At 41.7% G+C, this 23287-nt stretch overlaps 1 protein-coding gene across 1 annotated transcript in view; it reads right to left on the reverse strand.

Annotated features, from left to right (window-relative positions):
- Adamtsl1 (ADAMTS like 1) overlaps window positions 1–23287 on the reverse strand; it is a 303353-nt gene that overhangs the window by 159439 nt on the left and 120627 nt on the right. Inside the window, exon 13 of the mRNA XM_033757645.1 lies at window positions 15–90. Coding sequence (XP_033613536.1) covers window positions 15–90 — 76 coding nt within the window. The remainder of the gene's footprint in view (window positions 1–14; window positions 91–23287) is intronic.

Below are 23287 nucleotides of genomic sequence, written 5' to 3' on the forward strand. Positions count from 1 at the left end.
AAAGACAGGAGCACTTGGCCCCTGACGACTCGCACCTGGACCCCCACACCACAGGTGGCCGTGCAGGCCGACCAGGCCTCCGGGACGAACCTGCAGCCGACAAGCAGACAAGAGGACAGGGTGAGCAGCCCCAGCCGGGCGAGCACAGGGCGGAGCGGGCCCGGGGTGCTGCGGGCTCCTCTGCCTCTGGGTTCTGGGTCACCTGCTCCCCGCCGCCCCCTGGGGCTTCCTTCTCCTCACCCTGAACCCGGCACTTGTGCGCCTCTCGCGGGCTACCAGCTGTTCTTAAGCAGACGAACTCGATGCTAAACCCAAAAGGGAATACGCCCGGGCAGATATTTAAGGAGGGCTTTTTTTCTTGCAGGCCGCATCTCATATTCTGTGACTTTCTTTGCTTTTCTGCTCGGTGTGCTCCCCAGCATTTATTTATATTCATAAAGGGAGGTTTTCGGGTAAGTTTTCAAGAAAGGCACAGTCTTGTTCCTCAGACAATTCTCCGAGTTAGCCTGAACTCCAGCTCTTTTTACATTGGAGAGAAAAGCCACGCTACAGACTTAGAGGGCACTGGCACTCACACGAGCTGGTTCGCTCTCCTCTTTCTCCCACCCCTGAAAGAAGCTACACTAGAAACAACTTGTTCTTCCTTGGAAGGTCTCTAGAATGTAAGAATATCCAAATTGAAAACAAAGTTTCTTCTTCCCGTTAGTCAGCCGTGGCCCTAACCGCAATGACCTTCCAAGGACTTCCCTTGGGGAGAAAAGCCCGGAGGGACATTTTCAAACAGTATAATAATTTGGAGAAAAAACTTTGGGGTAAAACTATTTTTCTATGCGCCTCTTGCTCTCTGCCAGGCAGCTGTGAATGCACTTAAACCTGTTCTCAACCCTGACTTGGGCAGCGAGGGAAAGAGCGGATAAAAGGGTTCCAGCCTTAAACCCTAGCAAGAGTAAATGGTTCCCATCTCGTTCAGGGAAACAGTAACTCTAACACCAAACCAGTCCGACTTTTCACACCGAAGAGAGCATGGCGAAGATGCTTCTGGGGCCGGAGCCTGGGCTGCCTGCACTGCAGAGCCTGGCCAGAGGTCAGAACGCGGCTGGGGGCCTCACCCAGCCGCCTCAGAGAGCAAGCCCAGAATTATTCCCAAGGAAGGCTAATCGCAGTGTTACCAGTGTTCTCTCCTTGATTTTGACTTCTTTATCTTCTGGCATACAGAGAACGTGGGGGAAAAGTATCCTAAAAAGATTTAAACCTGCTCTCTTTAAATAATGACACCTGCAGGACCCTTTTGGAACTATAAAACCAAGACAGTCAATGATTTTTACTCTTATTATGCATTGACACACAGCTGTCTGGGTCCTGGGACAAGAACCATGGCAAATACACAAGCACTGGATTTTACAACACAGGTGTAAGCATTTATGAAACTGCCTGTTCAGCTATTTTGTTTATCAGGAAGGCATGAAAGCAAACGATTAGCCTGCCAGCTTCGACATTAGTGTAATGAACAATGCTTCTTTAATAATGTACAACTAAAATTAGTTTTCCAACAAAAAAGACGGCAAGAGCTCAAAAAGAACCGCACCCCGTGAAGTTTTCCTAAGTAATATGGGTTATTGTTCTGTCACTCACAGTACACCTTCTTGTAACCACACCACGACATAGAACCTTAAAAGTTGGATTTTTTTCCTTTCTCCAAATTCCTCAGGCCAAGGCCATAAACATTACCCTACCTCTCCTTAGCCCAGATGAATGGACCAAAGTAGACTGGCACTAGGAGGTCTAGTCCTCTCCTTCCCATGGCGGAGGAGGACTGGGCTGGAGCAGGGGTGAAACAAACCGGAGCGTGTCTAGGATTTCCGTGTTCCCTACTCCCACTGTTCCTCCCTAGAGTGATCCCTGCCTTATACACTTGTATGCAGGAAAATGGTGATCCAAGGTAAATGGGCTGCTCCATCTCCCTGGAGCTGGCTTTGAACAAATCCTCTTTCCTTTTACCACAATAAATGGCCTCTTCTGATTTCTCAGTGGTGAGCTAATGACCCTGAATGTAGGGAGCTTAAGTGGCCCCTGACATCTTCAGTGACCATTACACAAGAGAGCAAGGGTCAGCAGACTCTTTCAGTTGAGGGCCAGACAGAAACCATGTTTGATTTTGCAGGCCATGCAAAATGTCACAACCCCCTATTCTGCCCTTCTTGGCTGATGTAAGCAAGCAAATGCACAGGGCTGTGTCCCTGTAAGACTTTAGTTGTAACAGCAGGGTGGGGGTTGAGATGGTGGTGGAAGGGTCTGGGCTTGGCTGGTGGACTGTAGTTTTACGACCCCAGCTACTGAACATTTAGAAAAGATGCCAGACACATTTGGGTTCGCAGACACTCCCCAAACCCAGTTTAGGTCTTAGCATCGTAGACAGCTAAGTTAGGTGGAAATGTTACAGGCAGTCAGACAGGGGTAGGCCCTTGAGCGAGTCCGTGTGGAAGATGAAGACACATTACAACTGTGGCTGGAGGCCTCAGGTTGAAGACATAAAGATCACCACCTGCACACCTCCCTGAAGGGTATGCACTATGCTGTGGTGAGTAGAATCTGGTGCCTGGAACCTAGTCCTAGATAGGTGTCAGTCACCCGAGGGTGACCAGGACCTCCTGGCTCCTCTTTTCCAAGGAAGGTTCTTTCTGTGCAGACGTGCTCTGCGACCGCTCCCCAGGGCATCAGTATTACCTTAGTGGCTGTGCCTGTAACCCTACTGGTGGATCCCAGTTTTGTCCCGTGTTGTACCCACCTCGTTTGTGATTTTACTCTGTAAGACTTCTGTAAAGTGGGGTCTGTGGAAACCCATTCAGGTCCTTTCTTGTCTCTCAGGACTTAAAATCTCTCCCTCTCAATAAATATAACCCACTCTGGACCTCTGCTGTTCCTCAGAATCCATTCTTTGATTTTGCAGAACCTGAACTTGCATATGGGACGTCGAGCAGGTTGGAGTTGCCTTTCTTTCTGTCCTATCACTGGGAGGCCCTGTATCACTAGTGTCTCCCTCTTCCCACATGCACAACCTTATAGAAAGTTGCCAACCTGTCTTATGTTCTGTCTCTAGCACGTAAGTGAGGCAAACCCGGCCTCGGCTCTCCTTTCCTGAAACACACATGACCCTGCATTTGGGCTCCTTCCAGACCAGGATGATGTGGAAAGACGTGCCCCTGGAGCCCCGGGACCTGCTGTAGCGGTGAAACACACTAAGGCTTATTCTCCTTGTCTGTCAGTACACGTGTGTGGTACCTAGTGGGACGTTTTTCGTGCAGAGTTGGTCCATGCACAGAACACGTCTTCATTCTTGTCTCCTGCTCCTCCCCCACCCTGCACCAACTCCCAGCCCCTCCCCATTTACCACAGCTGTTTCCACTTTTTATTCAATTCAGTTTTTTCTTTCCCTTCCCTTCCTTGCACTCCTTCTCCCTCCTTCTCTTGTTCTCCTTCCCATTTGAGAAAAGACTCCCTTCTTACTCTTACCTTTTACTTTATCCTTTGATAGTTTGAGTTTCTTACATGAGAAATCATGTGATATTTAAACTTGTGTATTTGATTTGGTTCACATAACATGATCTCCAGATGCATTCGTTTACCTACACATTCTTCAAGTTTATCCTTCTTTGTGGCACAGTTGTACTCCACTGTATGTAAATACCACATTTCATTATCAGTTAATCTGTTGATGGGCACATGCGTTATTTCCAAGAGCTAGCTATTATAAATTGTGCTGCTATAAACATGAGTATGCCTGTATCATTGTAATATGATGATTTTAACTCTTTCAGGAGGATACCTAGGAGGGAAATTGCTCAATGGAATGGAATTTCTATTTCCAGTTTTTTAAGGAATCACCATACTGATCTCCACGGCCTTTCGGTATTACCAGCATTTGTAAATTTGATTTCTTGATGACAGCCACTCATTTTGGAGTGCGATGGCACCTCAGTGTTGCTTTAGTTTGCATTCCTCTAATGGCCAGTGATGTTGAACGCATTGGAGGAAAGAGAGCCCCTTTAAAAAATGGGGCAGAGAAAACTGACTATCTGCATGCAGAAAACTGAGTCCAGACCCTTCTATCTCACCATAAAATCAAACCGGGTCAAAGATCTAAATTTAAAACAGAATGACAATCTGCTGGGAGATAAAACAGGTGAAACTCTTGAAGATTTAGGCACAGGCAAGGACTCTCTGAACACAACCAGTGGCACCAGAAAGTACCAGGAATTAACAAATGGAGTGTATCAAATTAAAAAGCTTCTGCCCATCAAAGGAAACAGCCACCAGAGTAAAGAGATAACATACAGAATTAAAAAAAATTAGGCCCCTTAAATAAAACATCCAATCAAAAAATGGGCAACTGAAATAAAAACTTCTCAAAGGAAAAGGTATAGATGGCCAATAAATACATGAAACATACTGATTTTAAAGCAGCATATCTAAATGGAAAAATATTTTTGTGTGTGTGTGTGTGTGTGTGTGTGTGTGTGTGTGAGCCTGTCTGGACATTTGGAGTTAATTGCAAAAAAAAACCCAATAAACATCTGCTTTATGTCTCCTAGATGAGAGTCTTATCAAATGTAAGCTGCTCCTCTGACTCACCCATAGCCCACTCTCCACAGGCCTTCGTCAAGTTCACACCAATTAAAAGCAATTTGGTTTTAAGTGGTGCTGTCTCTTGGCAGTGTCTTAATTTCCCTAGTGCACACAAAGTATGGTATAATATATTCTCTTTTGTTAAAGGCAGTGCATTATATTTCAAAAGAAAAACATCTGATAGTGCAAATGGCTGAATGAATAATAACTGTTTTATATATGAAGTTTTCTCCATGTCCCTACGTCTCCCGACTCTGTATTTTCTATCTGGATTTTTTTGGCCACAGTGGGAGGAAGCCGGGTCAGGGTGGGGGCACTGAGCTAAAAGTCTCAAACATGATGTTTAGCTGTTCCAGCTCGAACAGCACTTTCTGAGCCCAAACCTCTAAAGTGGGCCCTATGAAACAGAGTGCAATCATTTTTGTTCCCCAAATCGGTATGTGAATCATAAGTTAAAAGTTCTTTTTGTTAGCAGCAGAGCTGTCAGATGAGTAAGAATGGCTGGTCAAGTGGGTTCTTTAAAAGATTGGTGTAAACTTCATAAGCGATGATATAATTTCTATATTTAGTTTTCCTGTCTGTAGGGAAAAGCCACACTTCCACACTTGGCAAGTAGATGGCCTATGCTTCAGTCTGGTATTTCACACGCAAGTTTAATTGTGCATTTCATTAACAAAACCTTTATACTTAGAGTATCAACAAAGTCCATTTTAAGAAATAGAAAACAGTGACAAATTCACTTATAAAATCCTTAAGTGGTTTATTTTATTAGCGGCTATTATGGAGTCAGGAGCATGCACTGAAATAATAAAAACAACTACTTCATTAATATAATGCTAAACAGAAACAATGTCCTATTGGCTCATGTTATTACAGATATTAGAGTTGAGCTCAGGTTTATGGATACATGGTCTGTAAGTAACACATTATCTTTCTCTTTTTTTTCTTGTTATTTTCCTCTCCCTTCCCTATAAACATGTTTGTTTAAAAATACCATTGGGATTATTTAAACTATGAATGGCTTTATGGATATATTATTTTGATGATGTAACTGGCAGCATACTCTAGTTTCAAAATACAAATTGAAACTTATAGGAAATCACATTAAAGCTATTATGAAAGCTTTCAGTCATCACACGTTGGAGCTATGAGTCTACAGTGGTCTCCTCTTTGTTTTGGTGGATGCTCAGCTGTGAAAGTGACAGCATGATGTGACGATGAAGAGAGAGGAGGGGATACATCAAACGGTGTAGGGCAAAGTGATGAAAGACACAAAGACTGATGGAGAAGACTCGGCACTCTGCTATGCGCATCCTCTGTGCTCACCTTCGTCTGGCTTTGAGGCTGAGCTATTTTACCACTTGAGAAGCTGCATAAAACTGATAATGTAAATGACTCTCCATAGAGTGCAGATTAATTCTATCTAGCAGGATGTAGTTGATCATCACCTTGCAGACAAAGTTTACATCTATTTGTCAACTCATTTCACCATTCTCATTTACTCGCACACACGATTCTCTTAAGCTACACTGGCGTTGGTTGCAATGACTCACAGGCTCTCTAAGTAAATAAAGAGGCCCAGTAGTTTCCCTTGTGTGAGCATTCCCTCTGTGGTTTCAGTGAGCCACACTCAACTGTGGCCCAAAAATACAATGAATGGAAAATTCTGGAAATAACTTGTAACTTTTTTTAGAGTATATTAGTATAATCATTCTACTTTATTATTAGTTATTGTCATTAACATCTCACCATGCCTAATTTATAAATGAAACTTTATTATAGGTAAGCAAGTATAGGAAAAATGCAGTATATATAGGATTCAGTACTATTTATGTTTGCGGCATCTAATGGGGGTCTTGGAATTTGTCCCTGTAGATGAGAGGGGACTAATGTAAAAAAGACTTTTGACAGATATTAATTATAAATTTGCATGAGGAACATTTTAAAAATGATTTCCATTTTAAAAATGTTTTTAACTAGTGGCCACAGAAGAATCTAGAAAATAGTATATTAAAAATATAAAATATTATACAATGATTCTACCCTTAACCAAAAATTCATTTACATAAATATAACATTTGAGGGCAAAAATTTGCAGCCTTTGTTGATAATAATATGGTATTCCACATTGCTTGTATTAGTCAACTTTCCTACTGGTAGGACATAATATCTGACACTCACATTTTAAAGAACAAAAGGTTTAATTTGGCTCGTGATTTTAAGTTCACAGTTGGCTGGCTCCAGAGCAGAAACATGGCAAACGGGTGTGGTGAAACAAAGATGGTTAGTTCATGGCAGCAGAGAAAAAGCAAGGGAATAGCACTAAAGAGAAAGGGGCAAGGGCCCAGATATATCTAAGGTCACAGCTCCATGCCTCACTGAGAAGTACCCAAAATGTGCTCCACCAATCCTGTGGCTGACTCCCAGCCAATCAAGGAAACACAATTGAGTCTAAGTATCACATACCGCTCTTTGTCAACCCGACACCCAAACACATCTCCTTAAACCATACTTAATCTCTGAATAAATACAAGGTCATAATTCTGCCTAACATTATACAACTATAGCTACAAAACACAATGATTCTTTGCCAAAGTCTCAAAAGTTACAGCACTTTGAAAAATGTCAAGTTCAAATCTCCTCTGAGGCTCAAGGCAAACTCTTAGCTATAAAGCTCTGTCAAAATCAAAATCAAGTTATGTAATCCTAAGGCACAGTGGCACAGGGCGGACATTCCCACTCCAAAAGGGAGAAGAGGAGAGACAGAAAATAGTTGGGCCAGAGCAAGACCGAAATCCAGCTAGACAAACATCAGCCCTGTTGCCCCACATCTGGTGTCCTGGACACATGGGTGAAGTGTGAGTTCTAAAGGACGTGGGCAGCACCATCCCTGTGGCCCTGCCTACCCCAAGCACGCAGCCTCTCTTTTGGGCTGGCTCCACTCGTGGCCTGCAGCTCTCTGCAGCAGACACTCCGTGTTTCTGGCATCTCTGACTTTCTGAGGTCTCCACTGTACCTTTGGCTTCATTCCCACAGCTTTTTTGCACTGCCCTCTCAGGGGCCCCTCACCTGGCCTCTTAGCCTTTCCTCTGAATCTGGGAGGAAGATTCCCTGTTCCCATAACTCTTGCATTCTGCGTGCCAGCAAAACATGCATCATGTGGATGATGCCAAGGACCAGTGTGAGCAGAAGCAGGAGCCAGGCCCCTTGGACCACGGCTTGTCCAGACTCTGAGTGCTTGGATAGCTGCACGGTGAAGTGATTCCGGAGAATCCAATTCCCTAGGAAGCCCTTGTGAAGCAGAGTTCTCAGGGACTGGCTGCTCAAGAGAAAGGTTGGCACTGTTGCACCCGTGATCGTGCAGGGTTGGGGTCTTGCTGATTCCCGCACGCTCTCAAGGAGCCTTTCTTCTTGTGCCTGTGCAGAGGTAACGGGTTTCTCTTTCGTGGTGCTGATACCTTTAGCAACCACACTTCCTTTGGCTTCAACTTTACATGTGGTTCCTTTGGGGCAAAATTGAAGTTTTTGATAATGTTTTGTTCTGTTCTGTTTCCCCATGTCACTCTGTATCTGGCTGAAACCGGCCAGCGTCCTCATGCCACAGTCTGAATGTTAGAGGCTAATCTTTAGGAAGAAGTGTAGTGTCTCAAACCTAGACTGAGCAATTGGATGTGAAGAAGCATTTGGATGCAGAACATAATTGTTGCTGGGTGAAAAAAGCAACGTGGAATCGGGAAAGGGGCAAACCTTCTTTTACTTCTACTTTCACCTACTTCCCAATTTCACATGCGAGCAGAGCTCTCACATAAAAACTATTTAAAGGCTCAGTGAAATTACAAGTGAAGATTTAAAATAAGACTTAAAAATACATAAACAAAACAGCCTTTGAGACATGTTACAAAGGATTGCAGCTCTTCAACTGAATCACTTTTGGGATTTTCAAGTTACCTGTAAAATCTGTAATTCTAAAGTGACTTTTCAAATGAGTATTTCAAAGAACTGCTAGCCATTAACATTTTGGGACAATAGCTACCTTAAATACAGCACTCTACATTCCCTTTGAACTGCTGCTAAGTCATTCCAAGTCAATGGGAATCTAACTCATTGTAAAAGATTTTCAGTTTGGAATACCTGCTCGGAATATGCAATTATGAAAACATTTTTTCAACCTCTACTAGTTTACAGTTCTCTGCAACCCATTCTGAGGTTCCCAAGCAGAAACTGTTTTCATTTCTGTCCAGGACACTGCCCCACAGAACCTCTGCCAGCACCATTGCTTTGCAGAGACTTGCACCTTGTGCCCTGGAGCACCTGCCTGGCTATGACGGCCTTCGGTGATGTCAGGTGCCCAGGAGCACAACCAAGGACAGAAGAACCCTAGAATTTAAAGTGCAAATGACAAGTTTGATAGAGTCACTAATAAAACTATTTGAAAAGAAAATGTCAGTGACTGCCTTTGTCTAGGGCTGTTAGCCAGTAATAGCTTGAGGGAAGGACCAGATTCCCAAGCACACAGATAGGATCGAGAGAACTATATTCAGGGCATTTTCCAAGAAGCAGACTCAGTTTTTCATAATAATAATGAAATTCATTTTGGGTTCTTTGGGAAGCAGCTGGCCCCTCTGTAAGAATGCCTCAATGATCGCCTTGCAGAAAAGCTGGCTGCATCCAAGAGCACAGTTTGCTTTCAAAGAGACTTTATACTTGAAGGAAATGCTGTGGGTGACGGGCTGTGGCTTCCAACACATCCAGAGATCACTGGGTTCTCTTGGAGCGGGAACGCCCATCTCCCAGGACCCGGGCAAAGTCATCTGGTAGCCCTGGTCTGGGCTTTCTCTGGCCTGGATCAGACAAGATATACGCCTTGCTACAGGAGGGACGTGTGACCAGGACACTGCTACTCATTCACATTGAGGAGAACTGCCAGCAGGAAAACAGTTAATAATCATTGCCTAAGAATAGTAGCCTCCTCCGCTAATCTCGGCAAATCCAATCCCTATCCAGCTTGTGTCCAGCAGCACACAAAACAATTCACAATAGATTTCTTCTTAAAATTCTCCTCTTGAGTGACACAGTACCCACCTCCTGTGGTTCTCTTCCCTGGTGGCTGCCTAGTCTCCTTTCCTAGTTCCTTCTCCTACCCTCAAATTCTAAATACTGCCAGGCCCAAGGCTCAGTTTTGTGCTATCTTCTACCATGTTTATCAACAATTCCTAGTTTCAAGGGCCATTAATGTATAGGGAATTAATCTTATAATTAATTATTGATTATTAATCTTATTAATTATTAATATAATTTTCCTTTGGATAGAATAATTTATTAACCAAAAATATATATAGTGCCAGGCACTATTCTTAGTGCTTTAAGTTAAAGTTTTTTAAATCCTAACAGGAACCTGGTGAGATAAGAACGACTATTACCTTCCTTTAACATATGGCCGAGGCACCGAGGCACAAGAGTATAGTAAGGTTTCATGCTTTTTAGTACACACGGTATCTATTGTTGACATTTTTACTTTTATGTTTAAAAGCCCCTCTAACTTAAAATATCCAAAGTGAAGCTCACGATCTGTCCCTCTGTGCCCTACTCATCTTCTAGGCCTCTCCATTACAGCAAATGTGTCCACCGCCATCCAACTGCTCAAGTGAAGAACAAAACAAAACAAGAGTTGTCTTTGATCCCTCAACTCCTCCCACTTTCAACGGATTGCCAAATTCTATCAGTTCTCTGTTGAAAATATATCTTAACCTCACTTCTCTCCATCTCTGCTGCTAACACCTCTCACTGCTGTAATGATGAAAATAACAGCCAACATTGACTTTTTCTACCTTATGTATCTTACCCATGTAGTTCAGGGTAACATCGTTGGGAAATGGGTCACATGGCAGCTCTCTCTGCCTTCACCTGCCTTTGGCCCACCCAGCCCTATGCTCCAGCTCTACCTCTCTTCGTTCACTTCCTTCAGCGTGTGCAACTCTCTCTTGGCTCAGGATCTAGGATACGTGGGGCACACCCTGGATGGCCTTCTTCCCGGGTCTCAGTTTAAGAGCTATGTCCTTCACCTTCAGGCCTCACTTCACATGTGCCTTGACAAAGAGGAGCTCCCTGCTCCCCAGACTGACTGTGTCCTGGCAAGTCTCTGAGGCCACCTTTCGTTTTCTGAGGGCAGTAACCAGGCTTTGATTTTCACAGTGAGTCTTCCTGAAACATCTTTCACTAGATCAAATCCCTGTGAAGGTAGAACTTTATATACTAGGTACTTCAAATGTTTTCAAACGAATGATAGACAGGAAACTAAGAAATACTGTTATGAGTGACTTGGTATTGGGCTCAAAGACAAGAACTAAGACAGAGGCAACAGCCTAAAAAATCTCTAAAAATGAAATTATACTTCTTTTGTGTAGATATTGTCATGAAGAAACAGAAACCCGCTCCTATTGTAGGAGTTCCTTATGGCCTTTTAAAGTCATTGCATCCAAATTTGGTAGGTGCTATGGGCTTATTCACTTATACTTTTTTTTTTGGTAGTGGGGATTGAACTCAGGTCCTTGCGCTTGTGACGCAGGCCACTGAACCACTGAGCTAAATCCCTGGCCCTCACTTATACTTTTTACAGCTACACTTAGGCAGTACATGCTGGCCTCCTATCTGGATGAGTCATTGGGTAGTTATGTAGCCTAAGGTGGGTTTAAATTCTATGCCTATCATACATCAATCAATAAAATGCTATTTTTCAGACGAAAAGGACTTTGAGATGGATGTCGGCCTCAGTAGCTTACATGTGCTCTCTGGGCAAGCAATGCTTTTTCTTAGCCCCAAATACGCAACAGAAAAGGCAGCCGAGTATTCTGGAAGTGTCCCTAGGTTAAAGGTACTCAAGAAGAGCTATTATTTGCTTAATCTACTCTCTGAAACTCAAGATACACAAAGTTTGGGGGAGAAATGGAAGATAGGCTACTAACCAAGTGTAGCACACACAGATGGAGCCAATTCCTGTTCTTCACACACGGAAAACGAGGGCACACCACTTGTTCCAGACCACTTCTCCTTCCCAGAGGCTTCCTGACCCATGCTAACGGGACGGGATTTGAAAGTCCGCATTTCCTTGAGTATTGCCTGACTACTTACAAAGCCATTTCCCAAAGGGACTCAGATGCCACCGTAGCTGACAACACTATCAGTGCATTTGTAGTTCTCAGCTTAATGCAAGATATAGTTTTAAATCCATATTATTTTCCCTGACCTTGATAAAAATCTAAAATGTTGTAAACTCAGAATACTTTCATGAACCGTTTCTTCTTTATATAAAGTGATGTTACATTATCTCGCAATTTTGTATAGGTTTCTTTCCCTTCATTCAACAAGCTTGGCAAAGCTTTCCAATGAAAAGTTCAGTTCATTAAAAACGACCCTAATGGACTTGACATATATTGGTGGTGACAGGGTCCATACTTTATTTTGGCACACAAGGATCCCATTAATCTGTCTTCGTCACTCTTTAGGGGTCAGTTGAGCAGCAGCTCAGATGTAGCTCTCTGAAAGGAGCAGCAGAGAGAGCGTGTGAGTTGATGGTGGGAGGGGCTGACACTTCTACAACTTCTTGGGTTGTAACAGGGGCTTTTGTACTGACTGCCTCACAATGGCTGTCTGCCCTCTTCACTTTCATATTGGTTTTCCTGTCTCTGTGCACGCTGCGAGCGATCCGTGGGGATCCAGTATTTTTAACTCAGGGCTGGGGGAGGCTTCTCTTCCACCTAAGCAGTTTCTGAACTTTCCTTACTCATTTTTGAAGTTTTCTTTGTTATTCAAATAAAGATGACTAACTTTTGACCCTTCTGATAAACCCTGAGCTCAATAAAAGTGTGGGGCTTATCAGTGAGTCTTCACAGGGCCACCGAAATACAGAGGAGAAGCAGTGAGACGTTAGCTAGGGACTCCTGGCTGGGTTTTGGGAACAGTGTGGTTCTGAAAGCAGATACAACAGCTGCATCAAGTTCCCCATTTATAATAAGGCACTAATGTGCATTCTAACTCTCTCAAACCTTCTCTAAGAAGACGAGGGATGCCAGAGAAAGTCTAATGAGGTGACAGTTAATACACAGATAGCATCTCCTGAGTACCAAATACTTTGTGTAGATTAACTTCTCATGCCAACCCACAATGCAGAAACTAACCCTACACTCACTTCACAAGTGAGGAAATAAAGGCCTCCCAGGTTCGATGATTTCCCAGGTTCCATGGCTGTGTTGAGGCTCTGACGTCACACAGCAGCACTGCGCATGCTCAGAGGGCTGAGTGGTAATCACATGGCTTTTTCTTTCTTTTTTTTTCTTTTTTTAACCTTGATCCTAGCAGAGTTGGGGCATACAAATACAGAGCTTCGTTCTGTACCAACTCACATAACTGGTGCTGATTATACTTTTTTTTTTTTTTTTTTGGTATTGGGGAACAAATTTGAGTCCTTGTGCTTGTGAGGCAGTCAGCAGAACAACTGAGCTAAATTCCTGGCCCTATAGCTGGTACTGATGAACCTGGAAGAAAATACAACTTTAGGAAACTCTGTGGTTTCTGCGGCCCTGTTTTCAAACCCAGGCAGAAATCCCTGAAGAATAAACAGTGATATAAAATATCTCATAATTCACTGTGAAAGAAAATTCAGTAATATTTTTCCAAGTACTAATTTTGAAATCAAAACCAGATTCAAATGAACACTGTCATAATCTGCCAGGGGCCTGAGTGGTGACAGCAGGGTGGTCATCTGCATAGCCATCCCTGAGGTGGGGTGATGGTAAGGCTGGAGGAGAAATGGCAAGAAATCCGCTGGACTAAAATCCAGTGTTAGGAGAGTAGGTGAGAGGAACCAGGCCACCAGGACATGGTGCCCCAGCCTCGCACCTGAGCCCAGGTGAGTGCCACCTTGGGAGAGGCTCAGTCTGCAGGAGGGAGCACAGTTTCAGTGGTGGTCTGGAGGCGAACAGACTCAGAAACACTCTGTCCTCCCTGCTGGCAAGAGATATCCAACCTGGGGAGGATCCAGAGAGGCTGACACAACAGGGCACAACAAACTCTCCTGCACCCAAGCACCTGCCTGTTACAGAAATAAAAAAGTGCCCTAGGGCCAGTGATGGCAGGATGAACCCTTGCTGTGTAAGAAAACTGCACCAGCCCTGGTAGGCAGTGGGAGTGTGGGGACAGGGAAAGCTTGGCCAACACAGGAAAAAGGAATAAAATTGCCTACTGCTCTCGCATACAATGGGAGTGCCCACTATGGTTTATGTCTAGATGTCCCCTAGAGCTTCATCTGCTCATGAGTGGGGCTCTGGGGAGGTGACTGGATCATGAGATCTGACATTTATTAGTGGATTAGGCCACTGATACATTTATAGGCAACTGTGATTTGGGAGTAGGTGCCTGCTTGGAGGAGGTGGTCACTGGGGTGTAGCCTGGCAGTGTTCATCTCCCTCCTCCCTTGATCCCTCTCTCTGTTTCCTGCAACACTGCCATGGACTGTTTCTCCTCCACTATGGTGCCCCACCTTGGAGTCAGCTGACTGAAACCTACGAACTGTGAGCCAGAATAAACCTCTCCTCCCTCCAGGTGTGGGTGGTAGGTATTGTATCCCAGTGACAAGAAAGTAACTAAGACAGGGCTCTGCCCATGGCTACCAGGAGGCTTCCACAGGGACCCTGGGCAACTCTTATCTGGGAATTGCAGAAGGAAGGGAAAACCAGTTCTGCAACAGATACATGGAGCAGAGTTAGAGATGAACGGCCTGCTAGAGGTGGACAGAGCACAGGCTCTCCTACGGTGTCTCCAAAAACGGGACAGGCCTGAGACAGTGTGAATCCTGTTCTCTGCCCCACACTGGCAAAGGGGGTGCTCAGCCCAGCCTGGAAGTGGCACCAGGTCAGTGAGTGGGGCTGAAACAGGTGAACAGCAGCAGAGATAGTAGATAGCACTTGGGCTGGCGAGCTCTTGGATGTTAGGCAGGGAAAGCCTAGAGAGGACACACAGAAATGTATGTGACATTTACCCCTCTATTGATGGAGGCAGCTGGATCTATGGAGGTCGGCAGGGGTCATGTTTGGAGCATAGCTTGCAAACAGGCACCTGTTCTCAAAGTGGGCAACAGTCCTCAAGACTTTGGGCAGCTGATTCTCCAGCCCATACGAGGAAACTAGTTGGCTGCTTGAAATCAGACCATGAGGTCAGTGTTGATTTAGTGACGTAAGAACTGTGTGAAGTATTTGTACTTATTTCTGTTGTGATTTTGGTAGTTGTAGTTATTGTGTCCTTGCTATTTTCTTAGATTAGGGTCATTTTGGTCATGTTTTGTTTTATTTTTCTATTCACTGTTCTCATTTTTTCCTTTTGGTGCTTGCTTCTTCATTGGCATTTGTTGGTTATTAGACTTTACGAATCAAAGCTTTCCCCTTTGACCTGCTCCCTCTTTGAGTGTTCCCTATTCACTTCCCTCCACATCTCTTGTTCTCCTCTCTTCCTCATCATATCACCGTCTTGCCTTCACGCTCCTCCTCTCCACTTATCCAACAGCATATATGTAATGGGGGCCTGTATAAATGCACTAGAGATGAAGAAGCAACCATTACTATAAATTAAACAGCACCATTCAAGAGCATGCCAGGGTATTCCTGAACAGAACTGGGCTGAGAGGATATAAAAGGCACTACCTATGAATAAATCAGCAGGTAATTACAAACTCACAGCCTCTCAGCCTCTAAATAAACCTCCACCCATCTGCACACCCCTTCCTACCTACACAAGTCCTCTCTCAAATGCCCTCGACTCTAGGGCTTTACCCAAACCATAAACATGCTTTTAGCAGAGTCCAGCTTCCCATTTACTTCTTACCTGCTGATGTTCCTCTCACTCCCTCTGTTCCCATTGACATACTCCCTTCCTCCACCCTCCCCAGCCCCACACCCTGGATAAACCACAGATATCAGTGTGATTCAGTCTAGCATGTGTGTTGACAAAGGATGAAATGATCAAACACCTTTCAATGTTTTTGATGCTGGGATCTGTTGCCATTGCTGTGATGTAGAAATTCTCTCCTTACAACACAGTCACAGGGTCCAACCCAACCAAATTAAACATGTTGAAGTGGCAAGCAATAGCTTTGGAGAAATAACGTCAAGAACACATCACCTAGGGCCGGGGATTTAGCTCAGTGGCTCCACTGTCTGCCTCACAAGCGCAAGGACCCGAGTTTGATCGATAGTACCAAAAAAAAAAAAAAAAAAAAAAAAAAAAAAAAAAAAAAAAGAACACATCACCAGAAAACAGAACCTAACTAAAGAGATTCTCATATCAATAATGAACTCTCCTCACTGTATTTGACCCTAACTTTTCTATAAAAAATAGAAACATGAAAAAACAAGGTAACAAAATGCCCCCCCCGCCCCCAGACTTCCATTTCTCCCAAAGCAGATCCAAGGGGCACCATTGGAGAGGAAAGCAAACACCAGATAGCTGAGCTGCACAAAATTTAAAGTAAAGAAACTCAGCAAGTTCAAAGATAACATAACCAAAACGACAGTGTGGCTGTCACACAAGCTGACCAGTGTGGCTACGGGAGAGACAAAGACAAAATTACAAGAGCTGACCAAGATGTTCACAATGTGGAAATCAAATCCACCAAAGAAGTACACCCCAAGAGAATATGACAAACAGAACTCTCAGAGATGACTCTATAGAATTCACAAGCAGCAGAAATAACCCATGTGAAGTTAAGGTTTCAGAAGTTGAAGACATGGAAACACATGATGATTTGCTTAGATAAGCCTTAAACATGATAAGAGAGCAAGAAAAGTCCACCAACAGCTACTATATGATACTGAGAAGACTAATGCATGGCTAACTGGAATTAGAGAGAGATTTAAGGGCAGTATACATAAAATAAAAATCTGTTTACAGAAATCTTTGCAGAAAACACTCTGAGTATGAGAAAAGAAAACAATATTACAGGCAAATAACAAGAACATCAAATAACTATAGTGAAAAAAGAAGCTCCCTATAGCACATCATGGTCAAAATCCCAGAAGTGCAACAAAAAGAAGTCTTAAATGCTGTAAGAGAAAAGTAAAAACAAACAAACAACAAACAGCCCCCCTCCCCCAAATCGCTTATAAAGGTAAACCCTCTAGGACTACAACAGACTTTTCAACACAAACTTTAAAGGCTAGGAGAGGTTGAAGTGACATGTTTTGAACCCCCAAAGAAAGAAATATATCCTACAAAACTATCTTTCAAGGTTGATGGAGAAATAAGGACATTCCATGACAAAGAATACTTTAAGAGATTAATGAACATAAACCAATGCTTCAAGTAAATATCCTAGACATATACAAAAAATCAACAAAGCCAGATGGAATGAGTATATCCAATAAGGTAAACAGTTAAAGGGAGGTGGGGTGGATAAAGGAGCCAACAACAGAAAAAGAATGCAATGACACGAATATATCAGTTCTGTTCAGGAACAATTCTTAGTGTAAATGACATGAACTCCTCAGTTAAAAGACAGATTGGCAGACAATAAAAAAAACAGAACCCAATGGTATACTGCATCCAATATACTCATCTAATCCAAAAAGAAATGCATAGACTAAAAATCAAAGCATAGGAAATGTTACATAAACCAGCACCCCACAAGCAAGCAGGAGTAGCAATTTTTTTCCCACCAGAACATCACTTTATTATTAATCTGTTGTCAACAATGTAAAACTTCAACAGGTACTCTATCCTGATTTTTAAAAAGGTAAAAGACTACATCAGTGTAGTTACTTACTAAGAAAGAAAGAAAAAAAGAAAGAAAGAAAGAAAGAAAGAAAAAGAAAGAAAAAAACTACAGCAATCACAGAAGAGGGAAAATGTGATGACCTCCCAAAAAGCAATTTTATTTTCAAACGAAATAAACTTCAAGCTAAAACTGATTAGAACAAGCAAAGAAAGTCACTACAAACTAGTTAAGGGAACAATTTTAAGAAACAACTATTATAAAACATGCACTGAATTTTCAGGCACTTAACTTCATAAAGGAAATATTCCTGAACATAAAAAAATTCAATAAACACCAATGCAATCATAAAAGGTGACTTTAAGACTCCACTTTGAGAAATAAACAGGTCAACTAAGCAAAAGATTAGCAAGGGAATATCAAAGCTGAATCACACCTTCAACAAATGGATTTAAGAGATATCTACGGTGTTCCACCCTAATGCAAAAAAAAACCAAAAAAAAAAAACGCAAAACAAAAAACAAAAAACAAAAAAACATACTTTTCAGCAGCACTCAGAACTTTCTCCAAAATAGATCATATATTAATCCACAAAACTTGCTTAAATAGATACAAAAGAGTCAAAATTACCCCCGACAAAATAACAGATCATAGCACACTGAAACTAGAAATCAATTTCAAGAAGAACTACAGAAATTTTACAAACACCTGAACACTAAAAAACACACTCTTGAACACTCAATGGGTCACAGAAGAAATCAAAGAAGAAATGAAACAATTACTAGATTCAAATGTTAATATCAGTACAACATACCAGAACCTGTGGGACACAATGAAAGCAGTATTAAGAGGAAAATTTATGGATGTGAATGCTAACATTAGAAAAACAGACTGAACTCAAATAAATAACCTAATGCTGCACCTCAAGTAACTAGAAGAACAAGAAAGTTCAATCCCAAACCTAGCACAGGGAAAGAATTCATAAAATTGGAGCCAAAAGTAATGTAATTGAAACTGATAAAGAAAAAAAAGAATCTATGAATCAGGGTGGTTCTTTGAAAAAAAATGGACAAACCCTCGGACAAACTTTGCAAAAGAAAGAAAAGACCCATACCAATGCAACTAGAAATGAAAAAGGTAAAATTACAACAGATACCATGAAAGTCTGAAGATCATTAGTAATTACTGTAAAAAATTATGCTCCAACTGATTGGAAAATCTCAAAGAAATGGACAGATTCATAGATTCATACGAATTACTAAAACTAAACCTAGAAGATATAAAAATTTGGAACAATCCAATAATAAGCAGTAAAACCAAGGTAGTAATAAAAAACATCCCATCAACTAAGAAAAGCTCAGGACCCGAGGGAATCTCTGCTGAATTTACAAGACCTGCAGGGAGAGTATAATGTTGATATTCCTCAGACTCTCCACAGAAATTAAAAGGCAAGATACTTCCAAACTCACTAACAGAATCCAGCATTATTCAGATTCCAAAATCAGATAAGGATCTAACTACAAAAGAAAACTACCAGTCAATATTTTTAATGAACATAGAAACATAAATCCCCAAGACACTGGCATGCAGAATGCAGCAAATAATGGAAAAGAATATACATCATGACCAAGTAGGTTTAATCCTAGGGACACAAGGATAGTTCAACATATGCAAGCCATCACCTGTAATACACTACACAAAGAGAAGCAAGGACAAAGATCACATGATCATATCAATAGATGCCGAAAAAGCATTTGACAAAATTCAACATCTATGCATAATAAATAGACATAGATGAACTGATAAAAGAACTGATATAGAAGAATCTGATAAAAGCCACTTAGGATAAACCAACAGCCAAAAGATTAAATGGGGGGAAAAGCTAAAATCAGAAAGAAGACCAAGATGTCCACTATCACCATTTCTGTTCAGCACAGTATTTGACACATTAGCCAGAACAATCAGGAAGCAGAAAGAAATAAAAAGGATACATGTAGGAATGGAAGAAGTCAAATTACCATTATTTGCAATGAAATAATTTTTTATATAGAACACCTCCCCAAATCCATCAAAATACTTCTAGAATTAATAACCAAATTTAAAATGCAGCAGGGTACAAAATCAATAGTGCTCCTGTATACCAAGAATGAACCCTCAAATAAAGAGTATGGAAAACAGTACCATTCTCAATAGCACCGAGAAACATTACATACTTAGGTATTAGCCTAACCAAGGAAGTGAAAGACCTCTACAATGAAAGTTACCATACTCTTTTTTTTTGGTACCAGGGATCAAACTTGGGACCTTGTGCTCAAGAGGCAGGCAGTGGCACCATTGAGCTAAATCCCCTTCCCTACAGTACTCTTAAAAAGGAGATCAAAGAGGACACTAGAAAATGGAAAGGCATCTCCTGTTCTTGGATATGCAGAACCAACATAGTCAAAATGGCCATACTCCCCAAATGGATATACAGGTGTAACACAACCCCAATCAACATACCAACATAATTTTTCACAGAAGTAGTGAAAACAATCCTAAAATTTATGTGGAATCAGAAAAGATCCAGAATAGCAACAAGAGAAAAGCAGGAGGCACCACAATCCCAGATTTCAAGTTATATCACAAAGCTACAGTGACAAAAGTGGCATGGTACTGACACAAAAACAAACACTGGAGCCCTGGAACAGAATAGAGAACTTGGAAGTCAACCCCAGATACATGGAACCACCGATTTTTGATAAAGGGACCACAGACATAAGCTGCAGGAAAGACGCCCTCTTTAGTGAGTGGCGCTGAGAAAACAACCCACATGCGTGTGTAAGACTGAAGCCCGACCTTTATCCTCTCACCATTAACTTAACAACATTACAATGGTTCAAAGATGAAAATATTAAAACAAGCACTTAACCTGCAGAAGATAAAACAGGTAAAACTTCTGAAGTCATAGGTATAGGCAAAGACTTTCTGAATAGAAGTCCAATTACATAAGCAATAACATCAAGAATCAAAAATGTGATTGTGTCAAATTAGAAAGCCTCTGCACAGCAAAAGAAACAATCAAGAGAGTGAAGAGATAATCTATGGAATGGAAAAATTTTGCTAGCTATTCCTTGAACAGAGGATTACCATATAGAATATATGTATATATATATATAGAACTTACCAAAAATTGGCTCCCACAAATAAAAAATACCTCAATAAAAATCAGCTACTAAAATGAATAGAAACTTCTCAGAAGAAACATTACAAATGGCCAATAAATACATAAAAACAGTTCAACATCTCTGGCTATTAGAGGAAGGCAAATTAAAACCACACTGAGATTCCATCTTATTCCAGAAAAAATGGCTATCATCAAGAAATTGAAAAATAACAAATGCTGGTGAGGCTGTGTGGAAAAAGGAAGCTTCCTACATTGTTGGTTGGAATGTAAACTAGTACGGCTGCTATGGAATCAGCTTGGAGATGCCTCAGAAAACAAACTAGAAGTTCCATTTGACTCCAGTATTCCTCCTTTAGGGATTCTCCCCAAAGTGGTAAAGACATCATGTTACAATGATACATGCACACCCACGTCTGTAGCGGCATAATTCAAAACAGCTAACTCTTCAGCTATTGGAAGTGGCCTACGTGTCCATTCACAGAGAGTGGATACAGACAGCATGGTATTACACACAATGGAGTACTACTGTGCTCTAAACAGGGTCATTTTGAATCATTTATAGGAAAGTGGATATGCCTTGAATCCAGAATGTTAAGTGAAACAAATCAGACACGGAAGCTTAAATGTTCTATGGGTTCTCTTACATGAGAAGCTCAAAGTATAAAGAAAGAGCAAAACAAAAAAATCTGTCAAACATTAGTTTACATTAGCATCTTCCTCTATGCTTCTCAGTTTTTCATGTGTTTTCTAGTACTTGTGCATTACCATACCCTAGCTTAACTACACTGACATTTTAGTTCAGAGGTGGGTGCAATTCTACTATATGAAAGCGGAAACTTGCATCAGTAATATGTTCCTGCTGTGTTTACCAAGCATCAACTGCCCCTGCTTATGAACGGCTGGCTCCTTTGTTCAGTTCTCAGCTAGAAGGCCAGTGCTCAACACGTAGGTCATGGTTCTGTTTCTCCTGTGCCAAGGATGCACCAACAGCTTTTCGAGGGCAAGGATCACTGGGTCACTTTTGTGATACCTACACCTGTCATTAGTAATAGCACCAGTCAGGTGTTTACAGGAGAATTTAGCTCCTGTCCCGAGGAGGTGTTGAAGAGGTAGTGGGTCCAGTGCCCCTTACAAGTACCCCTAATATATCACTGACCATGAGGCTTACACTGAGCATTCTGCTGTAGAGAAGATAAAGGATGAAAGTGAACGTGGTGGGCTGGGAGGCCAGAAAGTGAGGATCTGGGAACAAGATGTGTCCAGACTGGTGAGTAGGCCAACTCTGCCTTGCCTGTGTGGGGTTCTGGCTCTGCCCTACGCCAGCGCTTTTTTTTTTTTTATGAGTGTGTGTGGTACACTGATTCATATTCATCTTGCCTCTTCATCCTTTTTACTTCCTCTTCTATTCCTCCTGCCAATTCTTGAAATTAAATGCTTCTGTGCTTTAAAAAAATCTGAGTCTTAATACTCAGCCCTGTGTGGCATGAACCCCTTTTTATTGCTTTATTGACTCATAAATATGGTCCACATTTCTTGATCATAGATGAGATGACTGCTTATTCTCAAGAAAGAGATGATTCTGTGCATTCAAGGTATTCCTTGTTATTTTCCATGGCCCTAGACTTAGCAAGAAAACATCCGGTAGGTATCTATATTGAGACTATAATAGCACTATCTGGATCCATTACTGGTGTTGGTTCATTACATATTATTTGGAGAAATATAAAAACACATCACACAGTTAAGATTTCTGGCCACTGTTCTAAACCAATAGCCTCCTTGTACACAAATAACAGACTCATTGAGAGAGAAATTGGGGAAACAATTCCTTTCAAAATAGCATCCAAAAAAAAAAAACAAAAAGAAGTATCTAGGAATCAATCTAACAAATGAAGCAAAAGACCTCTACACTGAAAACTACAGCACTCTGAAAAAAGAGATTGAAAAGGATATAAGAAAATGGAAAGATATCCCCTGCTCCTGGGTAGGAAGAATCAACATAATGAAAATGGCCATACTACCAAAACTGCTATACAGATTCAATGCAATGCCAACTGAAATTCCAACACTATATTTCACAGAACTAGAAAAAATAATCCAAAAATTCGTTTGGAACCAGAAGTGACCTAGAGTAGCAAAAGCCATCCTAGGCAACAGACACATTGCAGTGGGTATAACAATTCCCAATTTGAAACTATACTACAAAGCCACTGTGATAAAAACAGCATGGTACTGGCAAAGAAACAGACCCGAGGATCAGTGGAATAGATTGGAAGACACAAAAACAACTCCAGATGTACTCAGCTACCTCATCTTTGACAAAAGAGCCAAACATCCTCACTGGAGGAAAGATAGCCTCTTCAGTAAATGGTTTTGGAAAAACTGGATTTCAACCTGCCAAAGATGAAAACTAGACCCTTATCTTTCACCATGCACTAAATTAAAATCAAAGTGGATTAAAGATCTAAATATTAAAACGGAAACACTAAACTTCTTGCTGGAAGATAAGTTAGGCAGAGCTCTTGGAGACATTGGCATAGGAGAAGACTTTTTGAACAAATCCTCAGTAGCACAGGAACTAGCATGAAGAATCAACGACTAGGATCTCATCTTATTAAAAAGCTTCTGCACTGCAAAAGAAACTACCAACAGAGCTAAGAGACAACCTTCTATGTGGGAAAAAATTTTTGCCAGCGCCTCCTCAAACAAAGGGCTATTATCTAGAATATATAAAGAACTAAAAA

This window comes from Fukomys damarensis, unplaced genomic scaffold (genome assembly GCF_012274545.1).
Source record: "Fukomys damarensis isolate Sample0158 unplaced genomic scaffold, DMR_v1.0_HiC HiC_scaffold_31, whole genome shotgun sequence".
NCBI lineage: Eukaryota > Metazoa > Chordata > Mammalia > Rodentia > Bathyergidae > Fukomys > Fukomys damarensis.